This window comes from Vombatus ursinus, unplaced genomic scaffold, assembly GCF_900497805.2.
Source record: "Vombatus ursinus unplaced genomic scaffold, bare-nosed wombat genome assembly UNPS02014797.1, whole genome shotgun sequence".
Taxonomy (NCBI): Eukaryota; Metazoa; Chordata; class Mammalia; order Diprotodontia; family Vombatidae; genus Vombatus; species Vombatus ursinus.
In genome coordinates this window covers 5,445,883-5,470,563 of record NW_020954575.1, presented here as the reverse complement: position 1 = coordinate 5,470,563, position 24,681 = coordinate 5,445,883, and the positions used below count along the sequence as shown (strand labels likewise).

The 24,681-nt window shown below is 40.6% G+C and overlaps 1 protein-coding gene and 1 pseudogene across 2 annotated transcripts in view; both read right to left on the bottom strand.

Moving 5' to 3' along the window:
• Positions 1 to 457: 457 nt before the first annotated feature.
• Positions 458 to 24,681, bottom strand: part of TEX14 (testis expressed 14, intercellular bridge forming factor) — a 153,522-nt gene continuing 129,298 nt past the window's right edge. For both annotated transcript variants that reach the window (XM_027870356.1, XM_027870357.1), the window contains 7 exons: positions 14,980 to 15,054; positions 14,076 to 14,153; positions 12,722 to 12,827; positions 7,581 to 7,679; positions 2,501 to 2,607; positions 1,234 to 1,291; positions 458 to 859 (listed from right to left, as the gene is read on the bottom strand). In XM_027870356.1, the coding sequence (XP_027726157.1) occupies positions 823 to 859; positions 1,234 to 1,291; positions 2,501 to 2,607; positions 7,581 to 7,679; positions 12,722 to 12,827; positions 14,076 to 14,153; positions 14,980 to 15,054 (560 nt within the window). In that variant the 3' untranslated portion in view covers positions 458 to 822. The remainder of the gene's footprint in view (positions 860 to 1,233; positions 1,292 to 2,500; positions 2,608 to 7,580; positions 7,680 to 12,721; positions 12,828 to 14,075; positions 14,154 to 14,979; positions 15,055 to 24,681) is intronic.
• LOC114049184 lies at positions 5,019 to 5,561 on the bottom strand (annotated as a pseudogene).

The following is a 24,681-nucleotide window of genomic DNA, read 5'->3' as shown; positions in this document are numbered from 1 at the left end:
TGTTAGCCTTACCCTACATATCTTTCATAAGTTTACTCCCTTGACATCAAATATGAGCTATACAGCGCTGAAATATGTAGTGACTCACTGAATTTCCTTTTGAAGAGCTTGTATTCTTCCCTGTGATACTTCTGTCTCCCCACATCCCCATACTCCAGGCTGCATATGGAGTAACAGCCTTTTTCCTTGTTAAGTGGGTACCAATTAGAACTTGAGATAAGCAGTATGAGAATATGAGCAATAACTCAAAACAAAAGCAATGCCTCAATTATAAAATGCTGATTCTCATTTTCTATGTGAGGCAGTGACCAAATATTGTCTTCACTTGACAATCACTCAAAATACAAATTGAAGGGTTTTCTCTGTGACCTACAAAGTTCAGATGTCCACTCTTTGGTACCTGGAGTAACTAGAATATGCAGGCACAGCAGTAGCATCTTACACAATCGAAACCAGATTGGTCTAACAAGAAACATTTATTACACATCAACCAACAGTAAATGTTTGATTCATCCCACCATAATAAAACCAGGAGCCACTGTCAGGCACAGCATTGAATTTACAGACCCAGAAGAAAATTTTTACTCTCCAAACTCTTTCTCACCAGCAAACTAAAACTAAAGAACAAGGCTCTATGCACCAGCAAATAGATCCAGGCACATCCCTCATGTCTGTTATTATGGTGAAGAGATAAGTCCAAGCACCACCAACTGCAAGAGGATTTGATGAGAGTTGTAAGGATCACGGCCAACCAGAGGCAGGGAGTGTGCAACAGGGAGAACACAAAAACACACTGGAAACTTATCTACTATTTAATTCATATTAGTCTGAGGTGTTGCTCTGATCCAGAACGATTATCCTATGTTCATTTTTTAAAGGAGAGAAAGGGAATAAAAAAAATAATTACTTTAAAATAACTTACAAATGGAATATTTCTATTCAACTGAGATAAAAAAGACACGTGCATTATTAAGGAAACTTGTGTGGTGAGATATACCTCTGTCGTGTGCTTTGGAGAACACCAAGAAAACTACAATTAAAATCACTATGATTCATTCAACCCATGCTGAACTCAACTGTCAATTTTCATTGTTATCAGCCCTCACCATAGAAACTTTAAATATAATACAATGCTGGAATCCCCACCTTTATGCAGGTGATTTTTGATAGTTCTACTAATTCTGTGTGAAACTGGGGGTGCTTAACATACAAATGTATCTGACTCTAAGTTACCTGGATGGCTGGGTCCAACCCAGGCAATGCCACAAACCAGGTTTCAGTTCTTCCTGATCTGGAACAAGCAAACCACAAGTAAATTAGCAGGTAATCCCAGTCAAAGCCCCTAAACATCTTTATATTCAAAACAGGACAGTGGCAACTCAGCCTCCCTAGTCTGAGTCAGATTGTTCAGCTTGTAGTTGGTGCTACATAGGGTTCCCTCCTCCCCCAAGAGAAATGCTCATTTTAGAACTACAGGGAATAGACTCTAGCCCTTAAATTTTAAGTCTATTTATAGCTGCTCCATATTGACTATTTTTGAGGTGCCAAACATCTCAGGGTCTTATGTGATACAAACTGTGGATTTGCATACATTGAGAAAATACATGATGATAGAAAACTGCTATAATTGGAAACAACTTTTAAGTGAATTTGTATTTTATTCACTTCAACAGCAACTCGGCACTTTGGAAAAACTGTAATATTTATATATGTGAGCCATACCATTTATTCAGGCAACAGAAGGTTTGTTTGTTAACTGATTACACCAATTCACGTATGAAACAGATCCCTTGCAAAAATTCTTCTGTGCTCCCCAGAGTATTTGAAGCTCACAGGTTGGGACCCAACATACTAAGTCATAAACCAAACCCAGGCAGGCCATTCTTGTTAAGGTTAAGACTCACTAAAATGTTGGTTAGGTCTCTACCCTACACAGTGCCTAACATCGCTTCACAGAAGCACTGGGCTATGAGGAATCAGTTAATGCCATGGTGGCCTGAAAAAAATGAACCTGCCTCCCACCAAACTGCTAATCTGCTGCCAGGGAAGAATCTTTGTATGGGAAGGAGTCATTTGGGAATGGTGTCACAGGCATGCAAAGCTTTTTAAAGCAGTATGAAAGTCAGTTAGTTGAAGACTTTCCCATAACATGTGCCCCCCATTTTAGTTCCATATCAACTGTTTTGATTGATTCTGCAACCCTTTTATGAGCTGCCAGACCACTAAAAAATAAAGCTTTGTGTTCTGTCAACTATCCTCATCCAGATGCAAAAACATACTCATGATGTTGGACCGAAAGCTTACTCTGGAAGCAAACTGGGTGTTAATGACAAGTCTTCACCATAAACTAGGGGGAAAATAAATTAACAAAAGCAACACAAATGAGTTTGGTCATTGGCAGGCAACCACTTCTGAATAAACTCTTTACTTCTTAAGACAGAGGCCTGCAGAATAAATATACTATAGATCCATTAAGTAGGACCTATTAAAAGAAAAATACCTTCAGGGCTCCCAGGAAACCTATCTGATTTCCTTCTCTCTGCCATGGCCCCTTCTTCCCTCTTTTTCTTCTTTTCACCAACTTCTTGAGCTGTTATACTTGTCTCCCTTCAACAACAAGAATTTTGACATCAGACCATGAGGAGAGGGGCCAGGAGGGCAGTATTCAAAGGGCAAAGTATATAATATCAGACTATGGGTAGGAGTCAGTTGCTTGTTCACAACCTCATGTTATGTGAGTACTTCAGACTCACTCCTAAGATTCTTTCTAAAGTAAAAACAGTTATAGATTAGACTGACAACTCAAGTAGGAATACTCTCTATTAGTCAAGAAGACACTGGAAATTTTCAGGGATCATAGAATCATGATTTAGAGCTTAGAAGGGTCTTTGGATTCTTGGAGCTCATCATGTTCAACAATGTCACTTAGAAAGATGAAGAAACTGAGGCCCAGGGAGAATGACCTGCCCAATGTCACATAGTATAACTAGTAGGTAGGATTTGAACCCAGGTCCTCTGACTAAAAATCTAGTCTTTTTTTCATTGTACTTTACCACCTACTTCAACTTCAATTAATAGATAATTTACATTTCTACAGTTCTTTAAGGTTCATGATTAGCTTTCCTTACAACAGCTCTGTGAAGTATTTAGTGGAAGTATTATTGGCCCCATTTTACAGATAAAGAAACTAAAGTTTTGAGAAACAGACTGACTTGACTATCATCATAGAATTAGTAAGTTTTGGAGCTAGGATTTGAATCTTTGAATATGTACTTTTAAAATTTGGGCTCATCAGAAGTTCTAAACAGCCATACAGATTTCTCTATTTTCAGCTGAAAAATTTTATTGGTATCTTTTGCTTTTATAACACCTTTACTATCATATTCTACATGTATGACTACTCCTCCCACTGATGCTGTGTGTATCTGGGGAAAGATGCATTCAAGGTTTAGGGGAAGATAACAAATGTGTACTTTTAAAATTTGGGCTCTTCTGACATTTTCTTATATAGTCACAAAATTCATTTTGGTATTTTTTGTTAAGCTAGTGTTCTTACTATGCCATTTCGGTAAATGACTGCTTTGAGTTAACTACATCCCCTGGGTAACTCCTGAAGGTAAATGACTTGTGCACTATAATTTTTTTAAAAAGAGGTTTTTGTTGCTATCTTGTTTTTACATCACTAACTTTTCCCCCTATATCCTTTCACCTTTCCCTCAGTATCCTTTTCCCGTCCTAGAAAGCCATCCCTTATAACAAAAAATAAAAAGAAGAGGAAAAAAAGGAGAGAAAACTGAGCAAAATCAATCAATAAATGGAAAAAAATCTGATGTTATATGCAGTGTCCCACACCTGTGGATCTCCACTCTGCAAAGGAGCCTAGGAAGGTATCTTCTTTCTTCTCTGGGGCCAAGCATGGTCATTGTAGTATCATAATATTTAGTTTTCATTATTTTGTTGTGGTTCTTTACATTTTACACTTGCAGTCCATGTATTATTTTCCTGTTTCTGCTTACTTCACTTTGCATTAGGTCAAATATTTCCATGCTTCTCTGTATTATTCATTGTTTTTATTGTTTCTCAATGTTTACATGCCACAATTTGTTTAGCACTCTTCAATAGGTGGGCATCTGCTTTGTTTCCAGGTCTTTGCTACCATAAGAAGTGCTGCTACAAATATTGTAGTATGTGTGGCAATCTTTTTTTTTCATCAATGACCTTGTTGGTAGAGTGGTGGTGGTACTAATTTCCTAGCAGTGCAATCTCTGGGTCAAAGGGTATGGGCATGTCATTTTATCCGTATAATTCATTCCAAGCTGCTTTCTAGGACGTATGTACCAATCCATAGTTTCATCAACAATGCATTAATATGACTGTCTTTTGAGGAACCCTCAAACATTGACTATTCTCATCTTTTGTCATTCTTTGCTAATTCGAGAAGTTTCAGGTGAAACTTCAGGGTGGTTCAGACCTGCATTTCAATAACTATGAGTGATTTGGAACATTCTTTTCATATGGTTAATAGTCTGCATTTCTTCTTTTGAGAACTATTCATATACTTTGACCCATATTCTGTGACTCAGCTATTATGGAATGGCTTTTGTTCTTATATATTTGTTAGTTGTCTATCTATCTTGGATATTTGACCCTTATTAGAGTTATTTGATTCAAATATATTTTCATAGATGCCCATTTCCTTTTTTATCTCAGATGAATTAATTTTGTTTGTGCAAAATCTTTTCAATTTCATGTAATCAAAATTATCTAATTATTTGGTTAAGAATTCACCATGAGAAAAAATCTTGGTACCTTCTTTGTAGTTTGAATGGCATAGCACTAAATCTGTAACTTAAGTTAGGTAGTGTGGTCAATTTTTATCATAGTAAGCAGCCCAACTAACGATGAGCACAGAATATCCTTCCATTTATTTAACTTATTCTTTATTATTTTTTTTTTTGGTGTTTAAAACACATTTTAATAAAAACACATGAAAATATTACAAGAAAATGAAAAAGCAATTAGGCCTTAATTGCCTTTTGTCCCAATGGTCTTAGATGCCACTGTACTACTAATTCATCTGTGGTCTTGAGGCAAGTTTCTGACATCTGTTCTTCTGTTGGAAGTCCTTGTGGCAGTTTTAATGGCTGGATTCTTATCAGATGCTTAACCACTTTCAATTTCGCATTCACTGAAGGGATATTCTTATGCACTTCTGGAGTATGTGCTTTTTCCAGTCCAAGGAGTTTTATGATTTCCTTTTCCCAATATGGTCTTCTATGCACACTTTTAATTCTGGTGACAACATGTAATTTATGAGGGTGTTGAGGGTCCCCACCATATTTTTTATGAGCTGCAGGTGAAGGTTGAAACACTTCATCTGGAATCCTTGACTTGGTAAATTTATGACGAATCCAATCAGTTGAGGTGAGAGATTCCAGACTTTTTGTCACATTCTGTATTCTACCTTGAGGGCTCTGGGTCACCAAGCACAAAATCCCTGCCATTAGGTATCACCACTGATGATATCATCGTCCAAAAAGCAGCCCCACTTGGCCACAGTGGCCTGTGGTTCCTACCTTCAATTTACTTCTCCAGGAGGCTGAAAGAAACCATGGCCAAGGAGAAAGATCTCCAGGAAGCCTCAGGCTGGCACAGTAGAGGACTCGGGGGGTGAGAGTGTCTTTATTTCTTTAAAGAGTGTTTATTGTACTTAAGTAAGTCTTGCACATGTCTTGGTAGACTGACTCCCAGAGATTTTATGCATTTTGCAGTTATTTTGAATGACATTTTCCTTTTTATCATTTCCTCCACGATTTTGTTATTGCTATGTAGAAATGTTAATTTTTGTGGATTTATTTTGTATCCTGCAATTCTATTAAAACAATGATCTCAATTTTCTTTGCACAGTGATTTCTTTGGATCAATTCTCCAAACTAATTTGGCAATGGAACACTTTTTAGCTTGAAATAAGCTGATGGCAGCCATAATACGGTGGCCGCTATGGAGGAGATCATAATGATAAAGGAACAATGGGCCTCAATTAAGGAAGAAGGGCTGTCACTCTGAGGCCTGGGCACCTAGAACAGAATGACAGCCACAGTATACTCCGGCTAAAATATGGCCCTATGTCAAGATTTCACTAAGCAGCTACTAAGTGCTTACCAGCTACTGCTTACCAACTACACCTTACCAACAAGCATTTTGTCAGCCACTCTTCTTCCTTGTTTCTCCTTCTTACTCTATTGTCCAGCTCTCCCTCTGACTAGCTAGCTATACTCACAGCCTGCCCCTTCTCAGAGACCAGGGTGAATACCGGCTATGAAATTTCTAGCAAATTGAATCTAGCATTACAATTCCTAACAGAATCCTTATTCATATCACACAAACCACCACAAACGTTAGGAAATGCTGTTTCCCCCTTTCCTTCTCATAGAGATTATTTATAACTCTATAGAGAATTTCAATTTTTAGAACTTTCCATCCCTCTTAAACCAAATCTATTTTATAGACAGAATCACAGGATTTAGATCTGAAATGTACCTTTGTACCTCATCTAGCTCTAGGTTGGACTCCTTTAATCATGAAACTATATCTAGCTTTTCTCTGAGTCAAAAAGTTCAAGATTTTAATGAATAGGTCTAATATTTCCTTCCTTCATCATTACACACTCCAGGATGACACATCATTTTTCTCCTAAGATCTTTATCACATCCATATCACTAACTAGTTATCCCTTTTTGGTCAAAACAATAAAAACATCTAATACTACCACCAATAAATACCACTTTACATTTGTATATACCACTTTCAACTATTCAAAGTATTTTTATTACTTCATTTTATTTTCATGATGATCTTGAAAAGTATATGGGAGGGGCAGCATGGTACAGCAAAAAGAAGGCAACAGTGACCTGCAGTCAGACAACCTGGGGTCTCCTACTGGATCCACTATTGGCTACCTGGGTTAGATAACTTAATAACCTCTATTATGAAAGGCTCTACCTGCTCTAACTCTAGGGTTCCTAGGAAGGGGAGGTGAGGACAGAAAGGCCCACTTCACAGAAGTGAAATACCTTGCCAAGATTATGTTAGTTGACAAACCAGGACCAGAACTCAACACCACTAACCTTTATTAAACATCTACTCTGTGTGAGGCACTGTGTTCAACGGGGAGGGTACAATGACCAAAAAAAAAAAAAAAAATTATCCTTATTCATGAGGAACTCACATTCTATCTGTGACACAAGAGGTATCCAGTCAAGGACATGGTACCAGAACTGCAAAACCTGATGCCACTAAAATCAGGATTCAGCAGACTATTCTACTTCCAAACTTGCCCCATCCTATCCCAATAAAATCTCAAAGACATTCTTTTTCTAAATGGCAACTTTGAACCTAACTTAATATGCTCATTTCTTCTTTTATAAAATCATTCTGGGGCTGACATTTGCTCATTTGCAACAATGCAATCTTATCACTACCCAAGTTTTCCAGAGATCCCAGATAACCTTAGGTAGAAAATGAAAATCAGACCCACTTAACATAATAAATGAAATAATCCCCTAGTGGGGAGCAACAACCTTGCAGAGCTCTCTGTAAGACCTTCTTGAAGCTTCTTGCTCTTCTCAGATGGCTCAGACAGCCATCTTTCCAACTCTTCATCCAGAGTAGAGTGAGCCCTGTCCAGAGGCAAAAAGACCAAGGTCAGGTTCAATGTTTACATTTCCTTCTGAGTTCATATGATGATATGCTGCTTTATTCACTTTATTGATGAAGTGACTAGTCTAAGTCCGTATAATTTGAGAGTTCAAAGAAAACTTAAGGGGTCATGAAGTTAATGTTCCACCCAGTGTAGAGATCATTTCCACATTATTCCTGGTAAGATGGCCATCACTCTCTGAATACCTCCCATGACAAGAAGCTTCCTCATCAATAAAATGGTGATAAGAGAAATGGTGGGAAGAACACCAGATCTGGAGTCAAAAGACATGGATTCAAATCCTGGCTCTTGCTATTTGTGATGTTGGGTAATTCACTTCCCCTCTCTGGGCCTCAGTTTCCAGCTGGGTCATGAAGAGAATCTTCTAACAAAAGAGAGCCAACAAGAGGTTTTGTTTTGATGATTTATTTATTTTTTGTTTTGATGATTTTATAAGAAAGAAAAAAATGGAAAGGGAGAGAAAAGGAATACACTAGGGGGGAAAAAGGAAGAGAAAAGGTAGAGAAAATTATCTTATACAGTGTGTAAAAGTAGAAAACCAAAGGAGGAAGGGGTAGGGGCACACTGGCCACCTTTGAACCTCATCTCATCCGAACTGGTCAAAGGAGGGAAGAAAATAAAGCTGGGTAAAGAAATATATCTCATTCAAAAGAGAAACAGAAGAGAAAGGGGAGAAGAGAATGACATGAATAACAAGGAGGGCAGGTTAAGGTAGGCACTACTCCTAACTAAAACAAACTTAACTAATGTGGCTAGATCTTGAAGAAGGCTTAAAAAAAAAAAAGATAAGGACTTATGGTTGGGTTCAAGGTGAAGGAAAGAGAAAAGGAGCTGGGGAGGAGAAGCAGCCTATAGCAAACCTATAACACTGGAGCTGAGCTCACCACCTCTCTTGTCATTTTGTTCTTCTTTTTATTTTTTTTAAATTTAAATTTATTTATTTTTCGTTTTCAACATTCACTTCCATAAGATTATGAGTTTTTAAATTTTCCCCCTCCCTCGCCTCTCCCCTCCCTAAGATGGTATGTAATCTGATAGAGGCTCTACTTATACATTCATATTAAGCATATTTTCACATTAGTCATGATGTATAGAAGAATTAGAACTAATGGGAGGAACCATGGGAAAGAAGAAATAAAACAAAACAACAAAAGAAAAGGAGAGTAAATAGTATGCTTCCATCTGCATTCAGACTCCATGGTTCTTTTTCTGGATGTGGATAGTATTTTCTAATGAGTCTCTCGGAGTTGTCTTAGATCCTTGCATTGCTGAGAAGAGCTTACAAGTCTATCAACATCAGTCATCACACAGTGTGGCTGTTACTGCATACAATGTTCTCCTGGTTCCGCTCTTTTCACTCAGCATCAGTTCATATAAGTTTTTCCAGATTTTTCTGAAGTCTGCCTGCTCATCACTTCACAATAGTATTCCATTACACTCATGTACCACAACTTGTTCAGTCATTCCCCAATTGATGGGCTTCCCCTCAATTTCCAATTCTTTGCCACAAAAAGTCTGCTCTTCTTTTTAAAGAGCAGGCAGGAAACATAGAGAAAGAAAAGTAAGAGAAGAGGATGAAGGGAAATGCACAATTAAGAATCATAAGTATGGACATGAATGTTACAAACTCATCCATAAAACAGAAGAGGATAGTAGAATGTATTAGAAAGCAAAATCCAGGGGCAGCTAGGTGGTGTAGTGGATAAAACACTGGCCCTGGAGTCAGGAAGACCTGAGTTCAAATCCAGCTTCAGACACGTAACACTCACTAGCTGTGTGACTCTGGGCAAGTCACTTAACCCCAATTGCCTCACCAAACAAAAAAGAAAAAAAAGAAAGAAAAATCCAATAAGTTATTTACAAGAAACATACTTGAAACAAAGATTCATGTAGAGTTAATATAAAAGACTGGAGCAAAATGTAACATGTTTCAGTTGAAGAAATGACTTAATACCTGATCAAGCCAATGATCAACTAGGATTCCAGAAGCATTATGATGATAGAGAGGTGGGATATTACCCACCTCCTGAAAGATTGTACAGAATGAGATGTGCGTTTTTGGACATGGCCAACATGAGGATTTGTATTGTTTGACCATATTTATGTTGTTAGAGTTTCGTTTTCCCTTTTTTTCAACAGAAGAGGAAGAAAGTGGAAGGAAGATAAAAGCTATTATCATCATTATAGCATAATGATAACCGATAGTTATAGGATACTTCAAGGTTTATAAAGTGCTTTCATTTTACCCTCCCAACGATACAGTGAGGTCAGTACTACAGATATTATCACCATTTAATGGATAAGGATGCTGAAGTTCAGGATTATAGCCAAATTTCTCATCCATAGCACAAAAGTAGATGATAGTGTTTTTTCTCCATGAGTATGTGCAATAAGATTGCACTATGCTAAGGCATGTAAGCACAAGTCCACTGCAAACAGCCCCAAATGGGGGCAGAATGGGCACTGGAGCCAAATCATAGAATGTCAGAGCTCATTTAGTCCATCCCCCTCATAATACAGATGGGGAAACTGAAGTTTAGAGAAGTGACTTGACATAAGAGTCGTAGTGTTGAACCCAAGTCCTCTGACTCCCAGTTCAACAATTTTTCCATTATTTCAGAACAGATTGTGTTAAAAATTATTTCTCTTGGTAATTTGTGTCCTGGAGACTCAGAGCTCCACCCTGCCAGCCTTCTGCTTCAAAGTTCTTCAGAAAGACATCTCTAATAATGAGATTGCATTGAATCTTCTTATCTTGGTCAAACTCCAACCCAGGCCTGAATTGATTTTATCTACTCAGGTTTGGGTGGAGACAGACTTCCAAGATTAGGGGTGGCATTTCCTTTGATGGCGAGTGATATAGGCCTGTGGACAGTGATCTAAGGAATCCACCCACCTCGTAGTATGTCAACCAATCATGGTTGATTGGCACACCCCCCCCCCCCCCCCGTGGGAACACCTATTCTTGGAAAGGCATATAACGCTGTACTCCAAAATCCCAAACTGAGCCAGTTCTGAACCACCCCCCTTGGGAGGGGCCCAGTTTTGGACTGTACTCCCACACAATATACGTCAAGCCACTTTGAGAAATTAAACTGTGGACACATGCACCCCAATTTCACCTGTCTCTTTCTCAGAGCAGACTTTGTTTCAAACTGGGGTTTCTGGGGTTTGGGGTTCACAGGCCAGTGTCTTTTTCTTTTCTTTTTTTTCAAGTCCTCATTCTTTTTGGCCTCCCTAGAGTATCTGACACTGCCGACCTCATCCTCCTTCCTACTTTCTTCTCCCTGAATTTTTGTGACACTGCTCACTCTTAGTTCTCTTACTTCACTGGTATTCCTCTTCAGTTTACTTTACTAGATGCTCATCCAGTACCATCCCCAACATGTGGGTATATGCCAAGGTCCTATCCTGGGCTTTCTTCTCTTCCTTCTCTGCACCTTCTCTTGGAAATCTCAATCAGTTCCCATTCTGTGGCAGGGCCAACAAAACTTTAACTGCTGTGATGATTTCCCTAATGTCTTGCTTGGTAGTTTACTGAAAGGTAAATGAATTAATATTGCCTGCTCCAGAAAATACAAACATTTATACTTAGCTATATTAATAAGGAAGGCCTTTCTCTCTTGTTAACATCTTTGTGTACATAAATTTATTCCCCCTCCCTTATGGAATGTGAGTTAGTATTTCACATGCATAATCCTGAGAGAAAAAAAAAACCATAAATACATGTAGGGGGGCTTGATTCTTTACATGACAGAATAATTCTAGACCATTCTCCTAGCACTTGGCAAATATACCCACGTATACTCAAAAGGCTTTTTGCTTTCACCCTTAAAACCAACTGAGAAAGTTTCCATTCTTCTCCCAAAGACGATTCCATGAATAAAGCTTCAGTGCGGGTCTAGAACCGGTACCTCCATGTCCCCCTTGTTAGAGAACTTGGAGTGAAAAAGGGAACATTCAACCCTCATATTTTTAATTCCCTTCACCAAATTGTTCTAGCCCTACTGGCTTACTTGTGGTTCCCCTGTAAATGACATACCTTTGCCCAGGCTGTCTTTCATGCCTAGAATGCACTCCCTTCTCACTTCCATTTCTTTAAAAGCCCTAGCTTCTGTCAAGGCTGAACTCAAGTGCCACCTCTTATAGGAAACCTATCTATCTCGATCTAGTACTTTCCTTTCCCTAACCTCTAAATTACTTTGCATTTATTTTTCTATGTATGCTAAATGTAAGCTCTCTGAGGAAACAGATCTTTTTTTTTCTTTTTTTTTTTTGCTTTTTGGTGAGGCAATCAGGGTTAAGTGACTTGTCCAGGGTCACACAGCTAATAAGTGTCAAGTGTCTGAGGGCAGAATTGAACTCAGGTCCTCCAGACTCCAAGGCCGGAGATCTATCCACTGTGCCACCTAGCTGCCCCAGGATTGTTTTTTATCTTTGTATTTCCAGTGCTTTGGATAGGGCCCAGTCCTTAATAAGTGATTGTTGAATGAATTAATGAATCCTTGATGACCTCCTGTGGACACTCACAAATACTGATTATTTACTTACTGATATCCTTCAAAAAATGTGGTGTCCAGGATTTAACATAATAGTCCAGATGTGTTCTGGACAAGGCAGAGTATAGGAACTATCATTTCCTGGGTTCTGCTTCTGGACACACCTCTCTTAATGCAACCTAAGACCACATTAGTTTTCTGGGTCCACTTTGTTCAGTCTTCTGTCTCTCCAAAATGCACTAAAAGAAGCCCATCAAGCCACTGTACTACAGAGACAGAATACGTGATGTGTATACCTCTGTCCAACTCCTCACACCACTCTATCAGCAGCAAAACTTGTTTTGCTAACTAAGAGTCTTGTTTTCAAACAAGAAATGGTCTAGAGGGAGTTTGCAAAGGTGCCATAACTGGAAAATATGAGTCTCACTATATCTGGTGCTGCCACCTTAGAGCACAACAACATGGACACAAGTCCTCTGGAAAATCCAGCTTCTTCACTAACCTGTCCATCTCTTCTGTTAGGTACAGGGTTTCTTTGGTCCAAAGAACACTGCCATCTTCTCCTTTATTCTGAATTAACTTTTCTTCTAAATGCCTTTGATCTAGAGCTAATTAATAAGATTTACTTAAGCAGAACAGCAAAACATTTAATAAAACTACAGGCTGAAAAAAATTAAGATTGGGTTAGTATAATCTATTGCATTTAACACATTGCTTTCTAATCCTTCTGTCCCAGGAAGGTATTTCTTATTGTCCCATTCAGTTTCTAGAAAATCAAACTGTCTTCTTTGAGCTCATTTTCCTGGTGGCCTTCTTTTCTTTTTTTTAAGATGTAGGCAATATCAAAACACTTTCGAAGTGTGAGTTTTAGACCACGTTCAAAGGGTCTTGCAGATAAGTAAAGCACTTGTCACTTAACTCACTTAATTGAGTATTTGTGATGCTCAATACAGCTAAGGCTGTCTCAAACTTTAGCATTTCCTTCTTGAATGTTCCAGGCTCCAAAATGGACTCATCCAAGAAGGTGCAGAGCATGTTGTAGAACCCCTTCAGGTATCAGTAGCAGCAACAGCACATCAAGGGCAAAGACAGCTTTAAATTTTAATAACCTATACATGAACTTGTCCTGCCCTAAGATAACCAAAGACAATGCGGACTGGGAAGGCATTTCCATTTTAGTTTCAGTGCCATGGAAACAAAGCCCTCTCATACTGTCCGTTGATTTTTTGAGAACATAATTCAAGGCCCAATGACCTTCTAGGGCACAGTTAGTGCACATGCAACAGGATCTGATCAGATCACATTCGTGCAGGGCAAGTCTACCCACCGGAAATTTCCTCTCTCAGACTTTTTCACATAACATATCATGTGTTATTTGTCTTAGACTTAAGTACTAAGAAGACCATGCTGTAAAGGGTTCTCAGCCAAGGGTCAGATCTCTAAGTAGACAGACCTGGCAACCTCCTCCACAGTGTGATTTTGGGAAGGTGTCTTTGACCATTCTCCCTCAAAATCTCTTTCACAAGTTCAACCGTAGCCAAGCAGAAAAGAAATAAGACTGGAAACACAAATGCCCTTGGGAGAGGGAACACCTTGAATTAAGTTCACACTAAGGTAAAATGACTGAGACTGACTCCTTTCTTGAGAATATATTTTGATAGGGCACAACTAATGTGTCTGAAAGATGAGGTGAGACAAAGAGAACAAAGAGGAGGCTGAGAATCTCAAAAATAAATTTCATGATCACACTTTACACCCACCCTGACTTCACCAGTGAGATGGCTCTACCATAGACTCTTAAGATCACAGTATAGCTCCACTTTAGAAAGATCTTCTACAATGGACAGTCCACTTACCATTTAATGTCAGATCACAGTAACTCGACCCACTCTCATCAAACACTGAGGAAGAAGCACTTTGTTGCTTCAAGTGCTCTGTCATAATATAAAAGCAAAAAGATTCAAGGCAGCCTGCCCCTCTGTGGCTGTTGCACAACTTTCTAGGAGCAGATTCTCTAACCAATTCATTCCATACAGCATCATCTATGTATGAAGCTCAGGACAAATATGGCCTTCTCTTACCCTGACACATTCCTCATCTTTTCACCTCTGGGATCTCAGTGGAATGGATTTTTAAATCCTGAAGAACTGACTTCTAGACCACTAACTTAATGTGTTACTTCTCATTCAGAAATTTGGCACAATTAGTTACTATAATGGTGAAGTGAATGAAGCATGGCATCTGAATAGTGATTGGGATTACACATGCACTATGAGAAGTCAATGGAGTACAGCTGGACACAGGTTAACCCTGCAGGGGAGTTACCATGTGGCACACATGACTAGACCTAGTTCATGGGAAAAAAAAAAAAGCCCAACTACCATGAGGTAAAGCTCCCCAAAGAGCAAGAGGATCCACGAGTATGATCCAAGACTGAGGAAGAAATTTCACTATCCATATGACCAGTCTTATCAACAACTATACCTCTGTCCAATTCCTAACACCACTCTATCAGCAGCAGCCTTTTCAAATAAGAAATGGTCTAGAGGGAGTCTGCAAAGATGCTATAATTGGAAAATATGAGTCTCACTATATCTGGTGGTGCCACTTCAGAGCTCAACAATGGTAATATCTGTGGGAAAGGCTGTGCAGCTGAGATGCAGGGGTGTGAAAGAGCAGCAGGTGAGCTCTTTCCCTTGCTGAAGAGGGGATCTTCTGGCTAACAGGCCCACACCATATTCTGGATTCCATTTCCCTTACCTATTTCATCAAGGAGTTCCTGGGAAGGTGGAGGTAGTTCATCAATACACTCTGGCAAAGGAGAATCTGATATCTCTTAAAAATTAAAAAGAAAAGGGAAGGGGTAAGAATGATTAATTTAATCTGTTGGTCTAACAGAGAATGAACAGTCAAGCTCAAATGATATTCCTGTTGGCACTAGTCCTTCAAAGACTGACCTAGGCTTGGCAGACCTATACTGTATGTTCTCCTTCACAATGAATGGCCCAACAATGAAGTAACAAACAATAGAAAATGAGTCTCTTTCTCAAGAAAGCCCAGCTGAGGCTCAGACAGACCATGTGGGAGTGGCTATACTCCAGAGCAGACACTTTTGAATTGTCAAGTTGTAGAACAAAGAGTGCTAAATGAGAGTCAAGAACCCTTGGCTCAAATCCAGTCTCACACATTTAATATTTTACTGTAACCTCCCAAATCCTCACGGTCCTCATCAATAAAATGGGGATAACAATACATGCACGACTTACCTTACAGGATTGTCATGAGGAAGGACTTGTGTTGGGGTTGGGATAAATAGTGGTGATGGGGTTGGGATCTAGACCCCAGAAAGGGAAAACCCTGGACTTTCCCACATGGCCAAATCTATGGTGTTCCCCTGAGGCTATAATCCCATCAACTGGCCTTTCACTGTGGCTACACCCAATCTCCCCTCCATTGTTTTACCTCCCTATGGCCCCTGGCCATTTCCCACACTCAATCCTAGCTAGGCTCCATTGTCCAGGTCCCAGGAGTTCTGTTTACCCCAGTTTACTGGCCACTCCCACCTAGATCTCCTTAGACCCCTCCTCCAGTCACCCCAAACTACTTGGCCACTCCTAGGTCCCTCCCACAGGCTTTCTGTATATAAGGTCCATCTTGGCTCCATTAAGATGCTCAGATTCTTAAAATCTAGCCACTGCTGAGATTCCTATAATCTAGCCAATAGCTTTCTAATGTTCAGACTCCTTAAGAGTCTGCCCAATATGACAGATGTTCTAATAAACCTTGTCTTTGGCTGAAAGAAGGCTTAGGTCGAATTCTTTCGGGCAGGACCCGTGTATTGTGATTTTGGGGTCCCAGGACCCCCTGAACCCCTAAATTGCATCAGTGGGAGGGACTACGCCCATTATTTCATATAGGAAACTCCTATTATTAATGCAGATTAGCACCTCCTCTGCAACTTAGAGTCACTCACTGGACATTGAAAGATTACATGCTGTAAAGGAAATGGACAAAACCTGGGAGCTGGGAACCTGAGGGAAACATCTTCCCAGAAACAGTAGCCTTAGAGGTCAAAGAAAAGTGGCCTGTAAGGCTGTATAAGGCAAACTGATTCTATGTTAAAGAGAATCCTTCACTATCTTAGGCCTCAGCCTGGCAAGACAGTCTGATGAGACTGACTACTGGGAAACACTCTTGCCCTAACAGACCTGATCTTGGGCAACTCCAAAGTTATCTGACATCCCATCCTTTTTATTTAGTCTCCCACATAAGGAAAGTGACTGGGCAGCCTAACCTGAAAACTTCAATGCTGTCTGTCCTAAAGCTGCTAAAATCATCTATGTGTCTGTATATCCCTCTGCTTTGTTATCTACCTGGCAATTGCCATTCAGCTGATGATAATCAATCTTTTTTATCTTCTAGTCTTGCCTCTTGATTTACTGACCTCCAGTCCAACAGACCTGGGTAGGAAAAGTCCTCTGCAGAAAGATCTCAGGATCTCTGGGCTAAAGAATTCTGCTTAGGGTTACACAGTCAGTATGTGTCAAAGGCCAGGCCTTAACCCAGGTCTTTCTGGCTCTGATGTTAGCTCTCTTTTCACTACATAAACTGCCTCTATAGAAATACGAGTTATTATTGTCATTCCCTCATTGGCATGTTTCTCATGCTCCCAGGATCTAGGTGCTTCTCCCTCTCTCAGGGGCCCCAGGGGAAGAGAAAGGAACATTTGCTTTTAAGATAAGGTTGAATCTGAGGTTGGGTTTGCTAGAGAAGCAGCCCAGCATAAACTGACCAGGGATAAGCAAGGACTGGCAAACACTTAACAGGTCATTGTCTTTTAGGGGAAGCTCCAATAAAAGCCGATTCACAACAAAAATAAAAAATCAGTCACAAAAACCTCATCCTTCCCAGTAAACTTCTAAGCAGCTTTACCAAATACTCCAATCTTTAAAAGCAGAATATTGTTTTAAAGGACAGACAATATGAGAACTCCCTTAGTATTCCTTAATATTTTGTGTTGCATTTGTCAGTCAACTAGCATGTTCCAGGCACTGTGTTAAGCATTTCAAGTTTAAGCATAATACCTTTCTGTGATCTGCTTTGCTGAGTGGTAGGAAGTAGTTTCCTAGATTCTGTTTTGGCCTTGGTGATGGAAGAACCAGGTCCACTGAATGTGGACAAACTACCCCGTAACTGATAAAAAAAAAAAAAAAACCAAAAACAAAGCATTGGCCTCATGCTAAATAAAATAAACCTATGTAGGACACTTCTGAGATTTAACTCAAATTACCACAAGTTGAATAGGACAACTTGGAAGCACACCAGTTTACCCTCCTCTATCTCAAGCAGTAGCCTTCCCAATGCCAAAGAACCAGGGGTGCATTGGTGACAATACAGTGGATACTGTTACACTATAACCTATCACATCTGGCTTCCCATAGTTGTGGGTTTCCACAACTCTTATCATGTACATAAGGATAGGTTTGCTATCTAGCATTTTTAACTTGGCAAGTGCTATCCTTCCACTTTATTCGTGAACAGACTGATATTTCTTGCTAAAGAATGAATGTATGCATACACATACAACGATACTGCCAAGTTGAGGCCAGTTTCCTTAACAATAGAATCTTTGAGAAACTCCTCCTTTTCCCAAAGTAAGTCAATATTCAAACTCAGACTCTCAAGGGAAAGTTGCAAACTCTTCAGAACAAAAGCTCTATAGTCCTCCACTAAGGAGCAGCCTCAGGGTCAGCTTTTTCACTATTTAGAAGACATAGAAAAACTCCTTAACATACCCTTCATGGTTTGAGGGCTCCCCCCATCCCAGGTGCCTGTCACTATTTTGCCTTATATTCCCCTCTAAACTGCTGGGAGGATCTCTTAATGGTTCCAAATTATCCACAGCATTGATCTCAGGCTAAATGGAACAACTTTTGATAGCATCCCAGTTCCTAGGGGTAACAGATTTCCAAGTGCTGAGAAAGAAGAAAGATGAGTACTCTCATTCCATGCTTGCCATGCCATCTAGCCAGTGGTTGCCCTAAAATTACTAGGAATGAGAAACCTGAAGCATCTGAAGAGATTATTTTTTTTATAAAAAAGTAAAGCTGGTGAGCTTATTTTTGGTGTTAGCACTTTCTCTGAAGTGCTTCAGTTGCCCCATCTGTAGTTCTGCTGATGGGGTTGGGATCTGGGCCCCAGAAAGGAAAAACCCTGGACTTTCCCACTTGGCCAAATCCGGTGTTCGCCTGAGGCTATAATCCCATCAACTGGCCTTTCATAGTGGCTACACCCAATCTCCCCTCCATTGTCTTACCTCCCTATTGCCCCCCCCCCCCCATGATGGACGTTCTTTGGCTGAAAGAAGGCTTGGGTCGAATTCTTTTGGGCAGGACCCGCATGTTGTGATTTTGGGATCCCAGGACCCCTGAACCCTTAAACCGCATCATTTTGGTGGCCTGTGCGGGGAAACTGCCTAACCCCAAGTTCTTCTCCAGCCAAGACTGGAAGATATGTAAGCCTCCTCTCCCTCCCTTTCTTGCTCTGCAGTTGGGGTTGCTCTCCAATCACCAAGGCTTGGAGGTGCTTTTCTGGCAGACAGTTAAGAGGCTGTCTAGCACTGGGCCTGATGCTCTCAGGCTCTCGGTCCACTGGGTCAGTTCAAAGCCATGGTCCTGGATATACCTTCCACAGCATAGAGGACAAGGACGGATGCCCTATCTGGAAGTGTATCTATTAATTCCCTCGGCGTTAGGGAACTGGGAAAAACTGCAGTTGCTTTTTGGTTCCCTGAGGCTTACTTACTCCCTTCCCTCTGTACCTATGAATCCTCCTTCATGGAGGATACAGGGAAAGTTAGAACAGCTAAAAATATCTTGGCAGATTCTGGAGGTTTTGTGATCGATCCTTAAGGAGTTTAGAACTCCTCCTTACAACCCTGGTCACTCTTTTCGCCCACTCCCTTCCCTTGAGTCAAGAGGGTATCTGTTAACCCCTCTCATAGAAGAAGAGAGTTTCACCCTTTACCCCTCACTTTTGATTTCACCCTCCCCCATCTGGAGAAAAGGAAGGAGGGGGGAGGGGCAGCAGCTACAGCATGGGCCCCACTGGCAATGGCCTTGGGCCCTGGGACAACCTTTGCCTGGAAGCATCACCCAGGTTCAGCACATCCTACTCAAGGTAATGAAATTAGCCTCTAAACTTGGGTAAGCACACTCCTTTAAATTAGTAGTTTTAACTGTTAATGATGAGATGTTGATTCTCTGTGTAAAGTAATTTGGAAGTGCATTTCACAAAACTGAAGTCACCTGATTGGTAATGGGTTTGTTTCAAGTTTCAAATTGGTGAACTTTCTGTATCAGTTATGTCAAGCAACTTTTCATAATTTGATTACCACTAAAATAATTTAGCTATTGTTAGTTGTTGTTTCAATGTGTAAACTAGCCAAAAAGCTTGTTTGGGTTATGTATGGCTTGCTGAGAATTTGCAAGTGCATAGAAATCTCTAATGATTGGCTTTTTACATTAGGATAAATTTAAATTTGAGACGTAAATCCTGGAAAAGTTCCTAAACTGTGATTAGTAAAACTTGCTGTTTGAAGTAAAAGCTCATAGGATTTTATTTTGAGTTGTCTGGATCATAATCCATTGATAATCAATAATCCACCATCTTGAGAGAAATGCCACAAGGTACTCAGAGAAGGTGATACTGGTGAGAAGTCAGCACTGGGAAAAGCTGAGAGGACAATTTTAGCCTCAGTCTAAGATGGGATCCTCCTGGCTCAGTTTTCCCATTATGTTCCTTTGAAAGGGAATGTTACCCACCTGGCTATTCCTGAGTCTGGCTATGAGGTGGATTTGATACTGCATGGTTGGAAAACTGAATCCAAACAGAGCTAAGGATGTTTTATCCTCTCAAAGTTGATCCCTAAATCTAGTCCCTGCTTTATATCTGGGCCCTGTAGTCTTTTCTGTCAGATTTGTGTCTTCCAGATTACAGCCCATTCACCTACAGTTGGTAACAAACAGTCAATGTCTCCCCACTGTTCCCTGGATGCAGCCTGTGCTTGGTTCCAGTCAACCTCCTCTTTGGGACCTCCTCGAGGCAGGGACAGCTCTACACCCCTTGACAGCAGGAAGCAGTTTCAGAAGCCAAGACCTTTGCCCCTTATTCCAAAAGAATTTGGGTCCTGTTTATTTGAGAGGGGAATGATGGGGTTGGGATCTGGGCCCCAGAAAGGAAAAATCCTGGACTTTTCCCACGTGGCCAAATCTCTGGCATTTCCCTGAGGCTATAATCCCATTAACTGGCCTTTCATTGTGGACCTCCCTATCGCCCCAGGCCACTTCTCCATTCTCCCTTGGCCATGTGGTCCAGGTCCCTGGAATTCTATTACCTCATAGACTACTTGGCCACTCCTAGATCCCTCCCATAGGCTTTCTGTATATAAGGTCCAGCTTGTCTCCATTAAGATGCTTAGATTCTTATAATCTAGCCACTGCTTACCCATGTTCAGACTCCTTAAGAGTCTGCCCAAATTGATGGATGTTCTAATAAACCTTGTCTGTGGCTGAAAGAAGGCTTGGGTCGAATTCTTTTGGGTAGGACCCTTGTCTTGTGATTTTGGGGTCCCAGTACCCCTGAACCCCTAAACCGCATCATTGTGGTGGCCTGTATAGGGAGGGCTAGATTATAAGAATCTAAGAATCTTAATGGAGACAAGATAGACCTTATATACAGAAAGACTATGGGAGGGATCTAGGAGGGGCCAAGTAGTCTATGAGGTAACAGAATTCCAGGGACCTGGACCACAAGGCCAAGAGAGAATGGAGCCTAGCTAGGATTAAGAGTGGGAAATGGCCGGGGGGCCATAGGGAGAGGTAAGACAATGGAGGGCAGATCGGGTGTAGCCACAATGAAAGGTCAGTTGATAGGATTACAGCCTCAGGCGAACACCAGATTTGGCCAAGTGGGAAAGTCCAGGGTTTTTCCTTTCTGGGGCCCAGATACCAACCCCATCATTGCCATGTTATGGTTGGTGCTGCAACTCCAAAAACCATCTGGGAATTGACAATTCCTACAAGACCTACCAAGGGCTTCTGAGCTTCTTAGATAGCAGGTGAAGGAGATCCAAGTACTAGAGAGACCATAGCACTCCTGTACCATCTCTAGCCCTCCCTGAACGTACAAAGAATATCCTTTAACAAACCCCATTAGTATACACAAGTTTGATGTCTGCAGTTTATTTCTTTCCTTCTTGTGTATGATGGTTAATTAATCACAAAATCACTCATTTACAGAACAAATATCTAAATGTGGACACAGAGAAAAACTGGATCAATTTCACTTTTCAGTTCTTTACTATAGACCCCAAAATAACCCTTCCTAATCTGGTTAATAAAATGAGGAATCAGTGCTGATTTCTGGAACAATACAGAGATAGATACCCAGTGAAGCAATATGACAAAAGAATGATTAAACTACCAACACTGAGTATAAAATACATGGCCTATAATATAATTGGGAGTTTTGGAAGAATAGTATGTGAACTCTGCCCTCAAATTTATTAGAGGAGACCCAACTAGAACACGTGAATTAACAGTGAACAAAAGAAAATAAGTTTATATGACTGTAGCCCACCACCATCCATGGCTTGCCTTTTGCTGCTCTCTCCCCCTTCACTTCTGTCTTGCACAGTGAGGTGGTCTAACCCTTCTACCTGTACAAGGGACTCCATTCCACTCTGTCTCTTCCAACAGATTGGTCCCTCTGTTATCCCCATTATTTCACTTATCATCAATCTCCCCCTGTCTACTCGCTCATTTGATACTGTCTACAAACATGACCATGCTTCCCCATCCTCAAAAAACTCTCACTTAGCCCCTCCATCCTCACTAGCTATCACATCTCTTCTTTGGAGCTTTTGTAGCTGAACTCCTCAAAGAGGCTGCCCACAATAGGCACCTCTACTCTCTTTCTTCACTCTCTTTTTAACCCTTTACAATCTGGCTTCCAACAGAAACTGCTCTCTGCAAAGTTATTAATGAGCTCTTAGTTGCCAAATTCAATAGCTTTTTCTCAGTCCTCAGTTTTTGACATCGATGACCACACTTTCTTCCCTGATACTCTCTTCTCTCTAGGTTTTTGGGACACCACTCTCTCCTGATTTTCCTCCTATTTATCTGACCACTCCTCTCTCTCTCCTTGACTGGACACTCTTCCAAATCTCACCCTCTAACCACAGGTTTCCCTCAGGGTTTGGTTCTGGACCCTCTTCCCTCCTCCCTCGACATCACTTCTCTTGGTAATTTCATTCGCTCCCATGAATTTAATTACCATCTCTACACTGATGATCTTCAAATCTATCTATACTACCCCAAACTCTCTGCTGACCTCCAATCCCACATCACCAGTCCAAAAGATATCTGGTCCGCATCTTAACTTTACCAAGTCTAAAATCAAACTCCTTAGTATTCCCTCTAACCCTTCCCCCACTGCTACCTTCCCTATTACAATAGAGGATAATACCATTCTCCCAGCCCCTCAGGCTCACAATCTAGAAGTCATCCTGGGATTCTTCACTATCTCTCAACCCCCACCCCCACCAATATCCAATCTGTTGTCAAGGCCTGTTGATTTCACCTTTGTAAAATCTCCCTTCTCTCCTCTGACACTGCCACCAGTCTAGTGAAGACTCATCACCTCATACCTGGATTACTGCAATAGTTTAGTGGGTCTTCCTGTTTCAAGTTTCTCTCCACTCCAATCCACCCTCCAGCCACTAAAGTGATTTTCCTAAAACACATCTGAATATGTCATACACACACAACCCTGCCCCCAATAAAAGGTTCTCTATTGCCTCCAAAACTAAAAACAAAATGTGCTTCATAACCTAGCCCCCTCATCATCTTTCCAGTGTTCTTATTCCCAGGCTACTTCATTCCCAGAAACATTCCTATCTAGTGACACTGGCCTTTTGGCCATTTCATGAACAAGATAATCCATCTATTGGCTTTGGGCATTTTCTCCAGCCAATATTCATGCCTAGAACATGCTCCCTCCTCATTTATGCCTAATGGCTTCCCTGGCTTTCTTTAAGTCCCAAATAAAATTTCACCTTCTACAGGAAGCCCTTCTCAATCCTTCTTTATTCTAGTGCCTTCCCCCTGTTAATTATTTCCTATTTATCCTGCACATAGTTTGCTTTGTGTATATTTGTTTGCATGTTGTCTCCCCCATTAGATTTTGAGTTCCTTGAGGGCAAAGACTGTCTTTTGCCTTTTTTTATATCCCCCAGAGCTCAGCACAGTGCCTGGTACATAGCAGGCATCTAATAAATGTATACTGATTGAAAGACCTTTCCTCTGATTTGCAGCTGAAATCTTGTATATATATTATCTCCCAGCAGAATGTGAGTAAGGCCTGTCTTCCTTTTCTATTAGTATTCCCGGAACTTAGGACAGTGCATTGCAAGAGTATTTAATAAATGCTTCATTCATTCATTCACTCATTTCCCCTGCCCAGCAGAATGTAAGCTCCATGGTTTTGCCTTTGTAAACTTCCCCACTTCAAGTACAGTGAAGTACATGTACCTAGAATTTTAGGATTTTTGCAAAATCAGAGACAAGAATCACAAAGGACGTAATATCTGTGTGTGGCTCTATACCAATGTAGGGAGAGTATCAATGCCAAAGAGATCTTGGTTCCATTGAAGATATAATTAGCTATAATCAAGAGCTAAATTATGTGGTAAAGACTGTACTGAGGAATTCAGAGGAGGATGAGGTCAGAAAGGGTTGGAATAAACAGAGGAGTTTTTATGAAGGAGCTGGGACCTGGGGGTGGGAGGGCTGGTAGGATGGGTAAAATGTGAACAAGGAGCAGGGGAAAAAAAGCATTTCAGGTCAGGAGAATATCCTAAGCAAAAGAAGAGGCTAGATCTTTGGGAAAACTATAAGCCCTAAGTCCTTCCTACTGCTTTTCAAACTTGAAGAGGCAGCCCTGAGGAAGAATGACTGGGAGACAGTTGCTTTATTAATGTTAATTTTACTTAAAGGCAGGACTTCTAATCTCTAATAGGGGGAAAAAAACATGGAGTCAGATTTGACTTTGGCATAAGAATGTACAATAAATACACAACTCTCCTACTTACATGGTCTGTCAATCCAAAGGAAGGCATTTCAGAGGGAAAGGAGAAGGAATCAGTTCTCCTGCCCTTTTTACTGCTGGCTGTCATGAATGTATTTGACATTGTCCTAATGGACGCCTGGCTGTCCCAGAAAGAGGTCTCCTGGGCTTTAGGTTGGGATGAGCTCCCTTCAGAACAGTCTTTATACAGAGTGATGACTGATGAAACTGCCTCTGCTATTGAAAAGGAGTCAGCAGAGTTAACAGAAGATCTTTTTACAGGAGGTTATAATGGATCTATAGAGAATCCTGGCTAGGTGTGCGTCTAGTACTTTT